The sequence below is a fragment of the Aphelocoma coerulescens genome, chromosome 3 (assembly GCF_041296385.1).
Source record: "Aphelocoma coerulescens isolate FSJ_1873_10779 chromosome 3, UR_Acoe_1.0, whole genome shotgun sequence".
Taxonomy (NCBI): Eukaryota; Metazoa; Chordata; class Aves; order Passeriformes; family Corvidae; genus Aphelocoma; species Aphelocoma coerulescens.
Window position 1 is genome coordinate 34500417 of NC_091016.1, and position 15128 is coordinate 34515544.

The 15128-nt window shown below is 40.8% G+C and overlaps 1 protein-coding gene across 3 annotated transcripts in view; it reads right to left on the minus strand.

Annotated features, from left to right (window-relative positions):
• PLB1 (phospholipase B1) overlaps positions 1–15128 on the minus strand; it is a 92078-nt gene that overhangs the window by 56291 nt on the left and 20659 nt on the right. For all 3 annotated transcript variants that reach the window (XM_069009792.1, XM_069009791.1, XM_069009790.1), the window contains 11 exons: positions 14968–15011; positions 13932–14016; positions 13388–13439; positions 12157–12243; positions 11610–11672; positions 10229–10311; positions 7765–7831; positions 7005–7109; positions 5441–5530; positions 1098–1166; positions 206–286 (listed from right to left, as the gene is read on the minus strand). In XM_069009792.1, coding sequence (XP_068865893.1) covers positions 206–286; positions 1098–1166; positions 5441–5530; positions 7005–7109; positions 7765–7831; positions 10229–10311; positions 11610–11672; positions 12157–12243; positions 13388–13439; positions 13932–14016; positions 14968–15011 — 826 coding nt within the window. The remainder of the gene's footprint in view (positions 1–205; positions 287–1097; positions 1167–5440; positions 5531–7004; positions 7110–7764; positions 7832–10228; positions 10312–11609; positions 11673–12156; positions 12244–13387; positions 13440–13931; positions 14017–14967; positions 15012–15128) is intronic.

Genomic DNA, 15128 nt, shown 5'->3' on the forward strand with positions numbered 1-15128 from the left:
ATCTTACTCAAACTCTACAGAGCCCACCAAGGAGAAAATGTGATATTAAACCAACTATTTAGTCCAGCATGGAAGTAAAAAGTTGGAGCTTTGCCTTTAGTTTTCCCAGGTAACACTGTTTATTTAGGCTACAACCCACTCTAACCCACTTGCCCCACTCCCTGGAATACACTCAGTCCATCTCATGCAAACAGTCCTACTGTACCTGAGATGTTTCTCTGGTGTTTGATGTCCTCAGGGAAGATGAGTAGTTACTATTTCTATATGTAAACAAATACGGATTTTCCTGCAGAGTGAAGAGAGTATGTTTACCAATGCTAGTGGAAACACAGTCAGCTGATGTTGAAGTCTTCTGGCTATATTTTACGTGAGAAAAAAAATCTTTACAGTATTAATTTTTGAATGAACATTGCATTAGTGAAGTAAACCAGGTTAGACTTGAAAGTTAAGCCCTGGTCTGAAGCCTGGTCCTTAGGTATGCTCTAGGCACAGCACCACTTCCTGCCTTAAACCTAACATCAAACAAAACATAAAATTCTATTTCTTTGATATTTTAATTGCTGTTCAGAAGCTTTTGGATGCCAGTAGTATTTTATCACTATCAAATTATTGAAGTCAGAGCTTAAATGCAAAAGGATTTAAGAACCTGCTCTTTGAACATGAGATGCTCCAGTCCTGACTATTGGCAGCTCCTGGGACTGAATGAGTAAAATCTGGCAGCAGAGGCAAATCTAGAAAAGCTAGAGTATATAAAATACATGGATTCAATTTTATTGGTGACACAGATTTGAATACTGATAATGAACCTCATACCTGCAATTAATAAATTCAGATTAGCTAGATGTATTTTGAACCAAAAAAATATCGAAAAAGATGATTTAAGTAAATTTTGTCAGAAATTCTTTTTTTCAGAGTTTCATCTGTAGAAAATAAAGACTCCGTGTCAATGAACTTTAGGAACACTCAGTTTTTAACAGTGCAATAACTTGGGCAAGAGCACATTCCCAAGAACTTCAGAAAACAACAACAGTACTTGAAAACTTGGAAATTCTGCAAAGAGTAAATAAAATCACAGAATAACAAGGAAGCCTTTTTACCTGAGATGGACACTGGACCTGAACAATTTTTGTGACACCATAAGGCTGCTTCTGTCCAATTGGCTGCATCTAGAATGGGAGAGAACAGAGGAATTGTACACATGCTGTGTGTGGGAAGGAAGGGAGAGCAGCAGCAATGCAAAGGCTCTAGTACCTGGAGTTTTCCATCAGGCTCATATACATATATCTAAAAACATATATTTAAAAATTTCTTTTGCTTATGATAAATATTTATCTATGCACAATATACCACACGTATACCTTCCAAAGCAAGGAACTGAAAACAAGTCCTCTCACGTGAGCAGACTGTCTTCCCATCATGACTAAAACTTCCATCCAAATATTAATTCAGCTTTTGGGAATGTTGACTCTATAAGTGTTGATTGTTTACCCTACCTTTCAGAACTGTTTCATTATCTACACTCTCATACATGTTAGGCAACACCAAAAGGTGCATTCCAACTCCATACAGAGACTTAATAACATTTATGTTTGTTGACCTTCTTGAAACAAGATGGAGAGGGGATTATTGTAATGAAAAATTATGGAATTATTCAGAAAATACTGACAGCACAAAGGGGCAAATATCAAAAATAATCACTTCACCTGTTCAGACAGCTTGCTGAGTGCTAATTAAATTGCAATCACACACTGAGGAATTGGCTAAGGGTTTAGATCCCTCAGTGCATGTCTGCTCAGCTTGGCATCAGCAGCTGCCAGGACCAGCAGCCTACACAAGAAACAGGATGGAAGGGACTAGAAAATACAACAGCAGCAGGCTTGATGTCACCAATACACTCTGGGCAGGAATGCTATATTCTATTTTGATTGTTCCATCAACAAAAACAATGGGAAAACTCAGAGAAATAGAGAAGAGGCTTACAGAGTTTATATTCTTTGACAGAAACATTTGAAGAAACAGTCTGCTTTTTTGAGACAGGAAGGGGAAATAAAACAATTTTCCCCAAAATAAGCAAAATAATGAAGCTCAGAGGAAAGACACATTGGGATACTTTCCCATCCTCCTAGGATGAAACAAAGTAGCTATTTAATTCCATTCTTAAAAGAAAATATACTTCCAACACAGAATCATCCCACAAAACATGGGATACCTACAACATGGTATTTTTTGACCAGAAATTAAGATCAAACAAGTATTAGACACTTGCATGTGCTGGGAGTTGGGTGACAAGAACAAATTTCTCGAGAAGGCAGTAAGTTCCAGCTGGCTCAGCCACCCTGTTCTCCCAGCAAAGACTGACAGCTCCCGTGCAGCTCAGCTGCCCGGTCCTGGTCAGGGAATGGGGCACCAGGGCTGTACGGTGGCCACCAAGCCTCCCCTGAATTCCAGCACATCTGTCATGCAAGCCACTTAGTGTGTGGGTCTGCCCTGGTACTCAGCAGGGTCTGAGGCAGCACAAACCCCTGAACACAGAAGAGAGGCACAGGCAGCCTCCTGCCACGCTATTCCTGTTTGGGTTCTTGCCTGGGTTTAGTTTCTCTTTTGGTTGCAGGATAGGGTTGGGGTTTATTTCTGTTACACAAGAGTGCCAAAAGACAAGAAGCTCTTACTCTTGTGAAGTTCTTTACATACACGAATGGAGCTTTGCCCTCAGATAAATGGCCAGAGGTAAAACTGATTAATTTTGACAAATGCCTATGATCAGGCTCTCTGTGGTAAACATCGAAGCTGTCCAAGTACACAGCCAACCTCTCTCAGCTTTTCCAATGTCATTTAGTTGACTGTTCTCTGGTGTGCTTTGCGATTGCTGATCCTAAACAGTTGGAACTGTTCTGGTGAAATATGCAGCCCTGCCTAGGACAAGCCCTTAGGATCTGTTGGCTCAGCTCCTTCTCTGCCAGGCTGCAGTGCAGCCCTAAGGCCAACTGCCACTAGATTTTCAAGGTTTTGCCCTTTGGCCAATAAGCAGGTAATTAATCCAGGAAAGAGGCTGGTACCAAGCTTCAAAACAAAGTAAGGACAGCCTGGCAGAGAGCAGAAGGGAAACCTCTGAATACAGTTTTATTCTGCTGTGTTTTCTGCAAGCCAACTGATTTCCTATCAGCTCCCAAGACTGTGTTAATAGGTTGTTTTTTTCTTAGTTTTTAAAGAAGTCAGCATAAACTGTTGACTGGATTTCCCAGTAGAACTGGAGTGACTTTTATGAGGTGAGGACACCTGCTAGTCCTTTTTATGCTGAACTTGTCTTTCATATCTGCTTTTACATCGTGGCAGAATACAGGCAGACAAGACAATCACAGGCAGACAAAGAAACAGCCCTGAAAGGCCCCTTTCTGATGACTGCCAGATGTACCATGAAAACTCCACTAAATCAAAGAGAAGTCAGGAAAAAAGACGGGAAAACGAGTTGAGGGGAACGTTACCATTCCTGCAATCTTTCTTCACACCAGTGGCAAGATGTGGTTTTGCCACATTTTGCTCTCCCTCCAGATTACCTAGGCTGTTCCCTCACTAGAGGAATTGCCTCATACTGAGAAAAAACACTGAAATAAAACGAAGTAGGTATTTGTCTCCCTTATGACAATGTTTTGGTCCTTGGTGGCTCCACAGCATGCTCACCACCCTAGTCTGGGTAACCGGCCCTGCTGCAGCCAGCCTTAAAAGCACAGCTTCGTTTTGCTTATGGTTTTTCATCTCTGCTGTTTCCACAAAATGCTCCTGGGAATTAGAATGGCAAGAAAAGAGTAACATGCCACCGAATGGGTTGCTCAAGAACAGAGCACAGGTGGAGAAATAAAGTCTGTGCAGAAAAGGTTAAGAGACAGAAAAATAAAAGAGAGGGCATCTATTTTATCATGGAAGAACTGAGGTAGAAACTGTGACATCATCACAAGGAATATCACAGATAACAGCAAAGGAGATAACAGCATGGCTGTACCAAGGTTACCACTGCAACATCTTATCAATTTTAACTTCTTGCCTCCTACTAACTAACTAAAGTCATACTAACTTTAACTAAAAGATAATGTATTTTATTAAAGTGACTACACTGTTCTTTTAGATATATCATCTGGTGGCAGAGAAGCCTCTTCCTGCAAATTCTGCTTCTTTAAATGATCAGGGCTACAACAGCATTATTACCGCTTGAATTAGCATAAAAGAAAACAAGAACATGCCAACATGTATGAATTTATGTTAAAATGTGGTTTATGAAAAGGTGGTTGCAATATAGACATTTTTTCCTTCATGCTTAGGATAATTTGGACAGACACAGGAATAATAGGTACTCTCCAAAGAAAACCTTATTAACACATGGACTTCAAAACAAGAAAAAAGTATTTTATATTTTATCTAACTTAATTGGCCATTGAAGGTTCTTCATAATTAAAAAAGAGATTGCATGTGCTCTCTAAGGTTACTAGAAAAAGAAACAGGAAATGCTGAAAGTTTCTAAAAAGAAACAGTAAAATCAACATTTTGTTTAAAACAATGGATGTAAGGGCATATCCAAACAGTGACATCCTGCTTTGCTCTGTCGAGTCCAAACCCACATGCCTGCTTTTTTGTCTCATTCATATTGAAAAGCAGCTCACATTTCTTCACTTGCCCCTATCAACAATTTTAAAATGCAAACTCCTCCAGCTGTACATGCATCCACTCAGTCTCACACACACAAATGCTGTGTGTCAGCAGCTGAAGCCTGCAGTGGGAAACAGCCCCCTACAGAACACTGGTCATGGTGTTCAAAGTCAAGTGGGTCAGAAAGTCCACATTTCTTTCAGACAACCTCTCTCACCTAATAGACACAATTTGCTGGCTTTCCTCAGCTGGATAGGACATCCAGCTCTTGAGGACGTAACAAGAGCTCCTCAAGGTTGTCTATCACCTTTTCACTATGAGCAACAGCAGAAAGATGAGGGTTAAGGAGGAGACAGAGGTCTGAGACTCATTAGTAAGAATGGTGGGGGGATACAGGATAGAGGACAGAGTAGACAGGAGTATAACTGCTATAATCTCAGGTTAGGACAAGCCTCAGTCACCCAGTGCTGGGCTGTCAAAGAGGTACAATTAGCAAAAAAAGGACCTGTCACAGCTCATTTATTCCATGAAGCTTCCCAAAGGGCTACTTTGAAAACCTTTCTAAAAAGTCCTTGGTAGAAAATAGCAGCCACTGAACAGAATGAGATTTGTCTTGGAAGTGTGGGGCATTTAGCATTATTCAAGAGCAATTTCCCTGCACAGCTGAAAATAGCAGTCATGGGATAATTGTTATATTCTTCCTTCCCCTGCCCCTTTGCTACTCAAAGCCTGGCTTGTGCAGGGTTGCTACCAGGCATCCGTGGCAAGTTCAGCAACAAACAGTCTCTGTGGTACTGCTTACCATGTTGTTCCAGAGGCCCACAGCCACAAAAAGATAATCTTCCAGAATTTCCACTTCTGTCTTTGATGTGGTAATCAAACCATCCTTGCCCTGAAAGAGAAAGTACTTTGAGCATCATAAAATAATTAAAAATGGAAAGATGTGATATTCAGTCACAAAAGTTCTCAATCTATAAAATAATATTCATATCCACAAGAAAATCAACCTTTGGTATTCTCACAGAGCCACTTGCCATTGATCCCAGTTACTACTGGTGTGTCAAGACAGAAAGATGCTGTTTTTGTAAATGATTATTGCACATCAACAGGACAAGAAGAGCAGAGCAACAACACAGCATGATCGCAGTAGTGACACACAGTAGAGCAGGAAGACATAGGTGTGAACACATGAATCATTTGGAATAATGATTCCAAACAACACTTCTTCTAGCTAAAACATGCATTTAAAGATTAGAAACACGCAGAATTTGTCTCAAGAGAGCATGCTGAATTTTAAATTAAATGTAACTGTTGGAAGAGTTTGGAAGGTTACACATGGTGGCTTGCAGGCACACCACAAATCACACAAAATAAAGAATCTATGACATATGATGGCATTCAAAGAAATAATAGAGCAAATTACTGACATAAAAAGTAATGCCATGAAAGTTAGAAGTCTGCTATTTGCATATGGACAAGCCATCAACAAAAAAAAAGCCTGGCAGAAGATGACCTCAGCAGCAACAAGATGGTTTTGCAACATAGCAGACACTGCTCTTCCTGGAAGAAAAATTTCTTCTCCCAGTTCACTTTGTTCTGATACTGAGCTGAGGGGAGCAATGGAATTACCTCAAATTCATGGAGCTATTATGATGCTCAGAAACCAGACCATGACTCACTACCAATCTATTTTACAAAAAACCACCTAAGGTGTTGGATTTTGATACCTCACTCCAAGTGAGCCATCCTCTAAAAAGACTCTCCCTCTTCATTGCCAGATCTTAGACAACCTTGACCTTTGAACTTCCCTTTAAAATCACTTATGACAAAACCATGCCTGACATCGTAGACAATCCCATCTTCATTCCCTACTGGCTACACCAGGAAATATTAATTCCCAAGTTCCCAGACTCATTGCAGGGAAATAACCATGCTTTCCAATATAGTTTACAAACACCTTTATCTTTTGTCCCTCTAACCCTCCTTAAATACTTCACATTACCCACTTTTTGCCCTTGTTGTCAAACGCATGAGCATAATCAGGGATGAATATGGTGATGACTACAAAGATACGGAAAAATCAGCAGCACTGACAGTTTCCACACTTGTGACCTTAGGTGCAGAGGTGTCATAGCTTGATTTATCCAGGCCCGTAGCATTCAAAACACAGGACCTCTGACTGGTGCTGTTTAGATCAAGTTCCACTCTCAGAACTTCTATGTCTGATCCTGAGGTGTGTTCTTCCTGTGCCTGACTATCCTTGTCTTCCAGCATTACACAGCCTAGGACAGGAAAGCCTGCTGAATATTGCACTCAGTCTCAGCAGACACAAACCAGAAAGAATGCAGCAGCTTGAGTTTACTCACCAGTCTGAGCAGCAGATTTCTTTCTTGGAGAGAAGGCTGAAGAACAACAGTGAAGTCATCCTTTTGATCAAAACTCTCAGACTCCAGTAGTTTTTCCAAAGCATCCTAAATAGACAACCATTTAATGGGATAAGTATTATCAGGTAGAGAGTGTAATGTATGTGTGATTCATCAGGGCTTAAAATAAATTAAAATTATCCCCATTCCTAATAAACCACAGAAATAAAATTGTGCAATTCAGAACAAAGACAGTAATTACATGAAATCTTGTTACACAACAACTGGAAAATCCTTGTAGCTATGAGAAAGATGGTTTACCATCATTTTCTTTGAAAGGGAGGCAAGCTTAGCAAGACAATGAAACGTCATGTTTATTGCCACCCTGGCACATTTAAAAGAAACTCTAGCACAACTGTCTTTGTCTTAACAGGAGGTTTCCCTCTTCTAAATCATGTGGCATTTTACTGGGCAAGATGGATCATTTCTCTGATGGGATACAAAAAAATCCTAGGTTGCCAAAAGTTATACAGACATTTAAAACTTCAAGAGATACTAAGATTACTCAGGTATAGAGAGAACCTATTGTCAATATTCCTGAGGTAAGAAATGGGATCAGGATTGCTATGGATATGTGACAGAAAGGCTGTTACTCAACTTCCTCACTGCTATGCCTCCCTTAACTTCTTGCTTCAGGCCCATCTGGAAAATGAATAGAGATGTCTAGCAATATGAGAGCCAAACAACACCGAAGATACCGTACCTGATAGGACCACCTCAGTATGTTGTCACCTAATGCAGAGCAACTGAGCTGATTCCTGCCTGGATAGCTGCAGAAAAGAGTTAAAAACATGAAAGACATTATGAACTTTTGATAAACAAGGTGGATGGCATGAATTCTTTTGAGCCACTGACAAACACATGCTAAAGACTAAATTGTTTTATGTGTAGAAAAGGCTACATGGAACATGCTAATTTTTGATATAAACATAGAATGATATGTATTCCCGTATCCAGAGCTTTGTATCTCTTCTTGATTTGAAAGCCTAGTCAGTTGACAACTACGCCAGACTTAGATTAGCACAGGATCTCACAAGCTAGCGACATGCTCAAGCCTAAAATAGCAGCTGCACTGGTTTTCAAACATCTTCCTCTCTGTAGTCACACAGGAAAATTGAACAAACTCAAAATACTTCCACAGGAACTTTTTCCTTAGTATTTGGCATGAAGACCTGCATCTAGAAACGTGGATGGAAGCTGCAGAAGGTTATACATGCTAAAGGATGACTGGCACAGTCAGATTTCTGACCTGCAAGGTGAGATGTGTATACTGCATATTTTTGAGGCTAGTTGGAGAACTCTGAGAGTTCCCAAAGCTGTAGACAGGAACAATATAAGATACACAAAAGATTAGCCACATTCCAGCAAAGATATACTCCCTTGAAATTTCTTAGATGGACTGGAATCTGAGAAAGTTTCTGGGGGGTTTGCAGATACAAGCAATAAGTATGTGTCAGGATCCTTTTCACAGAGCTCTAGCTAAACCCATAAAACAAGAGTTTTCTGATGAAGTGCTATTATCACTGCTGGTGAGTGAAAGAAATACGAACTCAGGACCAGAATCTTACCCAATCCTAACAAAAGAACCTCGTAAAATACATGAAGAGAGTTACATGCCTAAAGATAGGGTTCATGCACTACTTCTAGTGCAGATGCTTCTAGTTAGTAAGAAATTAGTAAAGGAGGGACCTTTAAATCCCCATTATGTCCCAAACTTCAATGCCTAAAGTTCAGTACTGACATGGGACTGAAACTGTCAACCACTATTATCCTCTTTGACTCTTGAAATTTCACATTTTGGTATGGATCTATATTTTTCTCTCAGAGCACACCTCATCATGACAACTTAGTAACCAAACACTGGAGGTCCTTATCTGGGAGAGGACCTGGGCCTAAGGCTGTCTAACAAGCAGTAAAGTCCAAGACTTGCAAACTTGTGAGACCATTCAACCAGATAAACACAGCTATGAGAGCATGCTGACAATAAGAAAGCAAATTGCCTTAAGTACAAAAGGAAATATAAAAATTCCTCAGAGGAAAAGAAAAATAGATCTATTTAATTTTACTTTTTAAGGTCTTTTATATATGGTAAGGCCCATATTCCTAAATGCATCTTTTCCATATTTCTCACATTTTTCCCCTTCATGTTTGTGCAGGAAAAATAAGCTAGAGTGCCCCATGCAGTTGCTTTTGACAAGGAAAGCTTCTCCTCTGCTTGTATTTGTTAAGCACATGGTTACATAGCAGCCAGACCTCTTCCCCTCTTCCATCAGAACGTCTCCAAGGTTGTGTACTTGCAAAGCTTGTGAAACGCTTCAGGATGACTATATTAGTACATATGGTGTCCTATGCCATGAGCACAGGGAAAAAAAATTACTGTGGAGTAAGATGGAGTGTAATCTCACCAGCTGTAAACTACTCCATCATAACTGCTCATGTGCACACTCCTACTCCATACTAAATCGGGACACAAACTACTCACACTTTTGTTACAAAGTACGGAGAAAGACAGATAAATAGATGCAGTTACCATAAGGAACTGGCAGCTTGGATGTTTTCTACCCTGCATACCCTAAGCCCAAGTAGTATCTTTCCAATAGCCTAATAACATCCTTTAAAATCAGTTACCCATTTTATGAACACTGATATGTAGAAACTTAAACTTTTGAAGCTTTTGACTTGAGAGTTGCAAAACAAAAATATCACTGAATAAAAAACTGGGGGCAGCTAGACTATGCAGTCTTGTGGCCATAATCTCAGCGCTGGGTCTGGCTGGGATGGAGTTAACTTCCCTCATAGCAGCCCATATGGTGCTGTGTTTTGGATTTGTGGCTAAAACTGTTGATAACAAACCAGTGCTCTGGATCTTGGTGAACAGTGCTTGTACAGTGTTGAGGCTTTCTCTTTTTCCCACAGTCTGACCCCATATTTAAATACGCTGTCCAATTTGACAGGATTAAAAGCACTAGCTTCCTAGTAAAAATATATCTTTCAGAGAGAGTATATCAGAAACCAAGCAAAGACTTAAAATCTTTTACATACTTTTGTATTAAGGGCAGAAAAACAGTTCAGAAGATTGTGGCTCAGTCATAAAGTCAATGCATATACATAGCTGTTTGTTGAACAGCAGCAGGAGACAGTGACAAGAAGTTAAAGAAACCTGTTACCTGGCATTACTGTAATTTTGGCACGAGAGAGAGGCAGTTGTGAGCTCAGTGGAATCCACTAGATTTACGAAGGCCTTGGGAACCTGAAGTAATAAAGTAAAAAGTATTCATGCTAGATTTGCAATTAAAGATCAGCAAGCAGCAATTATGGCAAACTACATCTACAACCTCACATGTATTACCTCTGGCCTGGGATTCTGCCTACATAAAATCAATGATCTAAGTCTTTGCCAGTTCTGTCCTGAACCCTGCTCCTATGCCTGCTATGTAGTATCATCATTTATGAAGTACTTTTGACCGTGATTTCTTGACTGAGACACAGCAATTCATTTTACATAACCAGAATGGCCACCAGCCAACTCAATTGAACTCAAATGAACTTGGAACTACTGTTTTTGTGGTAACATAGCAATGCAAAGCTGGGGACGAAACATCCTGTGTAACAGCACAAGCACTCATGCAACCCACCACACCTCTCCCCCATGGAGAAAGCAGCTTTTCATTTACATAATGACATATCACTTTTACAAGTGCACATAAACAGATTCTGGAAATAATAGTGGAGAGAATCTGAAGAGAATGTGGGGGTGGAACTTCCCCCATACACAACATTTGTCGAAGTCAGTTGGAGAAAAACGAGTGGTTATGGCCTGATGCAACTGAACCGTAGCAGGTTTAGAATATGCTGTAGACCTTCAATGCAGCAAAACAAAATTATTGGAAGATGCTGTTGAAATAATTCAGTTAAACAGTTTATAGTCTGCTTTAGTAGTAATCTATCCTCATCTAGTCTACTATTCACAAGGCACAACACAGAACACTTCCCAGAAACCATCCTGGATAAGCAGATAATTCTTAGCTCAGCCAGCTAGAAAACCTTTATAAAGGCTGAGACTTTAAAATGAACACAAAATAGGAACGAAAATCTATGATACATATTTTAGTGGGTGTTTTCCCTGGTCTGTAAAGGTCATCACCAGTTAGTTAGCAGCCTGTACACTGCCTAGGTGTTCCACACCAGTAATTAGATATCAGTTACTTTAACAGCCCTGTTAAACATGAGTTTCAGACCTAGACAGATGTACTCCAATTTTCACAGAAATCATTTTTAAAAAGCCCAAAGATTGAGTGATTATCTTGTGAGAGATTATTTTGTGCTGCAAAACAGAGCAGTTACCCATCCATCCTTTCTGTTTGCATGCATCAGCTTTTTAAAAGCAGGAGTAAAGCACTTACTGAAAACATTTGGAGCCAGTGGGTTGAAGTCAATGAGACTGGTGTTCTAAGCCATGTGAAGAGTGGTACAAGCCCTAGTCTAGAAAGGGAGACTGGAAAAATACAGAAAGGATTCAGCTATTCAGAGCTGATGAATACATCTTACCTTCTCATACAAAAAATCCAAGACAGCTGTAAGCTTTTCCAGGTTTTCTGATATGCAGTCCTTCTGCAAATGAGACAAAAAATGCAATCAAAACTACTAGAAAAACCAGTTATCCATTTCCTAGAAGTCACAAACCCTGTGTATTGAGCTGTGTACTGAAAGGTTATTAAGAACCACTCTCTTCTAAATTCAGCCTTAGCCAGCAACAAGTAAATAGCATGGGAACTAGTCTTGTAATTTAGCTGCCTATAAATAGACAACTTGACATATATTGAAAAAAAGACAGGGATAGGGAAGAAAAGTATCTTTATACTTGAGGTGGAAAACAGTTGATCCACTAAGACATTTCAGATTAGCAATGGCAAATAAGGCACAGATGTTTATAAATACAAAACACATCATGTGCCAGGAGCTTACATCACTGGATAGAGGTGTCCCAACATCCCAGACTTAACTATGCCTTTGGTTCACTGTGGCAGAGAGCAGAGCATGGGAAAATGTCTGAACCACCTGCCTTGACTGTGAAACCACGCCACAAAGCACTTACCAGTTGTGTGGAAGCATAGGAGGAACATGGGGTTTCAGCACTAAAAAACACTGTGATCAGTTTCCAATCATTTTGGAAGTCCATCATCTGGGAGAAAAAAATAAAGGAATAGGATGATAGGTGAACTGTTTGCTGTTTTCCTTTCTCACACACAATTTGCTATGGCTTCAAAACCAGTGAGACCAAGCAGCAGTCCATGGCCCAGCCCTGGCCACCGTGATCCCTTCCATTTGACAAGCCACCCAGCTCTTCCCTAGAGGAGACAGCAAATGGATGGTTAGGCATCAAGTGCTGCAATTAAAGCTGAACACACATCTACAAAAAGCTCAGGCTAGAGCCTGAAATTGCTGCTGCCGTAGGAGACTATTGGAAAAGACAGGCATGGACAGCTCAGCACAGAACTTGATGCTGCCCCTTTCCATCACTGTTGCATCTTGCCAACAGGATTACTGTAATGAACTGCTGAGAAGCAGTCACACTAGTGGGACAAAGACTGGAATAAAAAATCTGAGAGCTAGAGCCCTGCTCAGCTGTGCTACGTTTATTAGGCAATGCTGAACAATCCTGAAGAGCCTTGGTGAGAACCACAAACATGCATGCTAAATCCCTACAGAGCAAAGAGGCAGCATCAGAATTGCCTTGGCAATTACATTTTCCCATTATTTCAAGACTATTTTACAAAATAACATGCCTCATGGTTAAGAATAAAGGAGAAATGAATGCTTAAAGCTCCAGGATGGGACCTAAAAAGCACTCAGCTATGAGAGAGAATTCAAGCTCTCACCAGCATCAGCCAAAGCATATCTAGGTCTTTATTGTCCTTTTTGAAAATATGTTCCCAAAAGACCAAAAAGGAACTGAAGAGATAAATACTGAGAATTATTATTTTGGGTTGGCTTCTCAGAAACACTGGCACAGTTACAGAGTGTAGCTAGCAGAAATCTCACATCTTTAGCCAACAGAAAGCAAACATATTGGCTTCCCTACCAAGCTCTTCAGCCGCTTTGACAAAAGTAAAAAAAGGTGGGATACTTTCAGAACAAAATTCTGCACTTGAAAGGCACAGAATTGATTCTTATTTACAACAGAAAGACCAAAGTCTGTCAACCTCAAGAAATGGCATTTTCTGTTTTGAAAAGATTTTTGAGTGCTGTTTAAAATATTAAACCACTTTTCTGCCTTTTTCTGCTTCAACACCATGCTTTCTGAATTGTCCTCGCTTTAAACAAACCTGATTCTCTTTCATGAGCTCCACTATTTCTTCAGCTTGATGCAGGAGGTCTCTGAAAAGCAGAAAGGAAAAGAGAAATTATGAAGGCGTCAGTAAGGTTAAAGCTTTGGCTGATTTTTAGCATTGAATCAAACAACATCTGAGGATTCAGGTTGGATTAATCTTTTCTCTCCTAAATGTGTTAAGATTAGACAATTGACTGTGCTACCCAGAGAGCTTTGGGTGATTAGTTCATATTCAGCTCTCTGACTTTCAGACACGTGCACTTAGATGAAAACAGCAGCTTAGTAGGCACACCTCAACTTCTATTTGAGCCAAAAGTTTGTTCTGCTATAAAGAGACCTGACGTTAACTCAGGTGATCAGACCCCAAAGTTGGGCTTTGTTCCTCCTGATTCCAAGAGGTGCCAACTGAGCCACAATGGCAGCCTCTGGCAGTACTGAGCATATTCTGTGCCCAGTGAAGTGCTCCAGCATCAAAGACTTCCATCCTCCCCATTGCCAGCTGTACATCAGCAGCCCAGCCAAAAGCCCCTCAGACTCACCTGGCTTGACTGCCTGGCGTCGCTCCTGCCGTGCCAGGCGGAGGGGACAGATGCAGGACTGAGGGGTTGAAGGTGCTAATGAGAGCTGAATGACACACAGAGGTTAGGCCATTTCTGCATCCAACAGACTGCTACTCTGCTGATTCATTAAACACAACGGAACTAAAACAGCCAGAACATGTAAAATCTGAGGACCTCCTGGCAAGCACGAGAGGTATGCCCAAGCCCCTCTGCAGCTATTCTTCTTGGTTTTGTTCCTCACCTTCTGAAGTGAAGGCTTGATGTCTGAGTTTGCCTCCAGACTCAGGTCAAAAACCTCCATCCCCATCTCATGTCAGCCACAAGTAGTGAGGCAGGCTTAAATAGAGGTAGATGTAGAAATGAAGCTACTGGGAAGGGCTACCCAGGGAGACTCATGAAACACCAACGAGTTGCCATGTTTTAAACCCCTTTTACAGGGAAATGGACATGACACCAAGGAGCTAAGATATTAGGAAGATGATTTGGATGGGAGGACCCTGGAGCTGTATTTTACACAGCATTTCAGTGGGAATGAAAGTTTTACTTGCAATGCCCTTTAGGCAAGTAAAGGCTGCCTTCAAAAACAGCCAATAGACAAAGAATTCACAGATGTGGTGCATCTATGGCAGCCCCAGCATAAATCCTAAGCACATGGCAGTTCTGGGCAGGCAAACCCACACGAGAGTTCACCAGGCCAGCGTGGGCTGCAAGCACACACCAGCAGAGACTGTGGAGCGGGTAGAAATAACAGGCCAAAAAACCCTGTTGGGCATTTAAGAATCTTGCAGCCATCTGTCACACCCCTTCTTCACTGCCTTTTGTCTACCCAGACAGTCTCTTTAAAGCCAGCACAATAACCCAAGCTGGCTGTACTCATGTCCCCAGGTACACCACCCCTCAGGCTTCCCTCACACCCCTGTGCTGCACCTGCTCTGCAGCCCAGCAGAGCCCTGGACCTCCTGCCAGCAAGCTGTTAAATTCATTTCTGAAGTTTTAATGTGACAGCAAGACACACCTGCTAAAGTTGCCATGCTTACTTCAAGGAAGTTCTTTCCTGTGCTATAGAAAGAGAAGAGAAAACAGGAAGTTTCTGTTATTCTATTTCTCAAAGAAAAATTATATTACATCACAGCCACAATTTCTTATCAGTTATGCTGCATCTCAGAGTGTAAATTC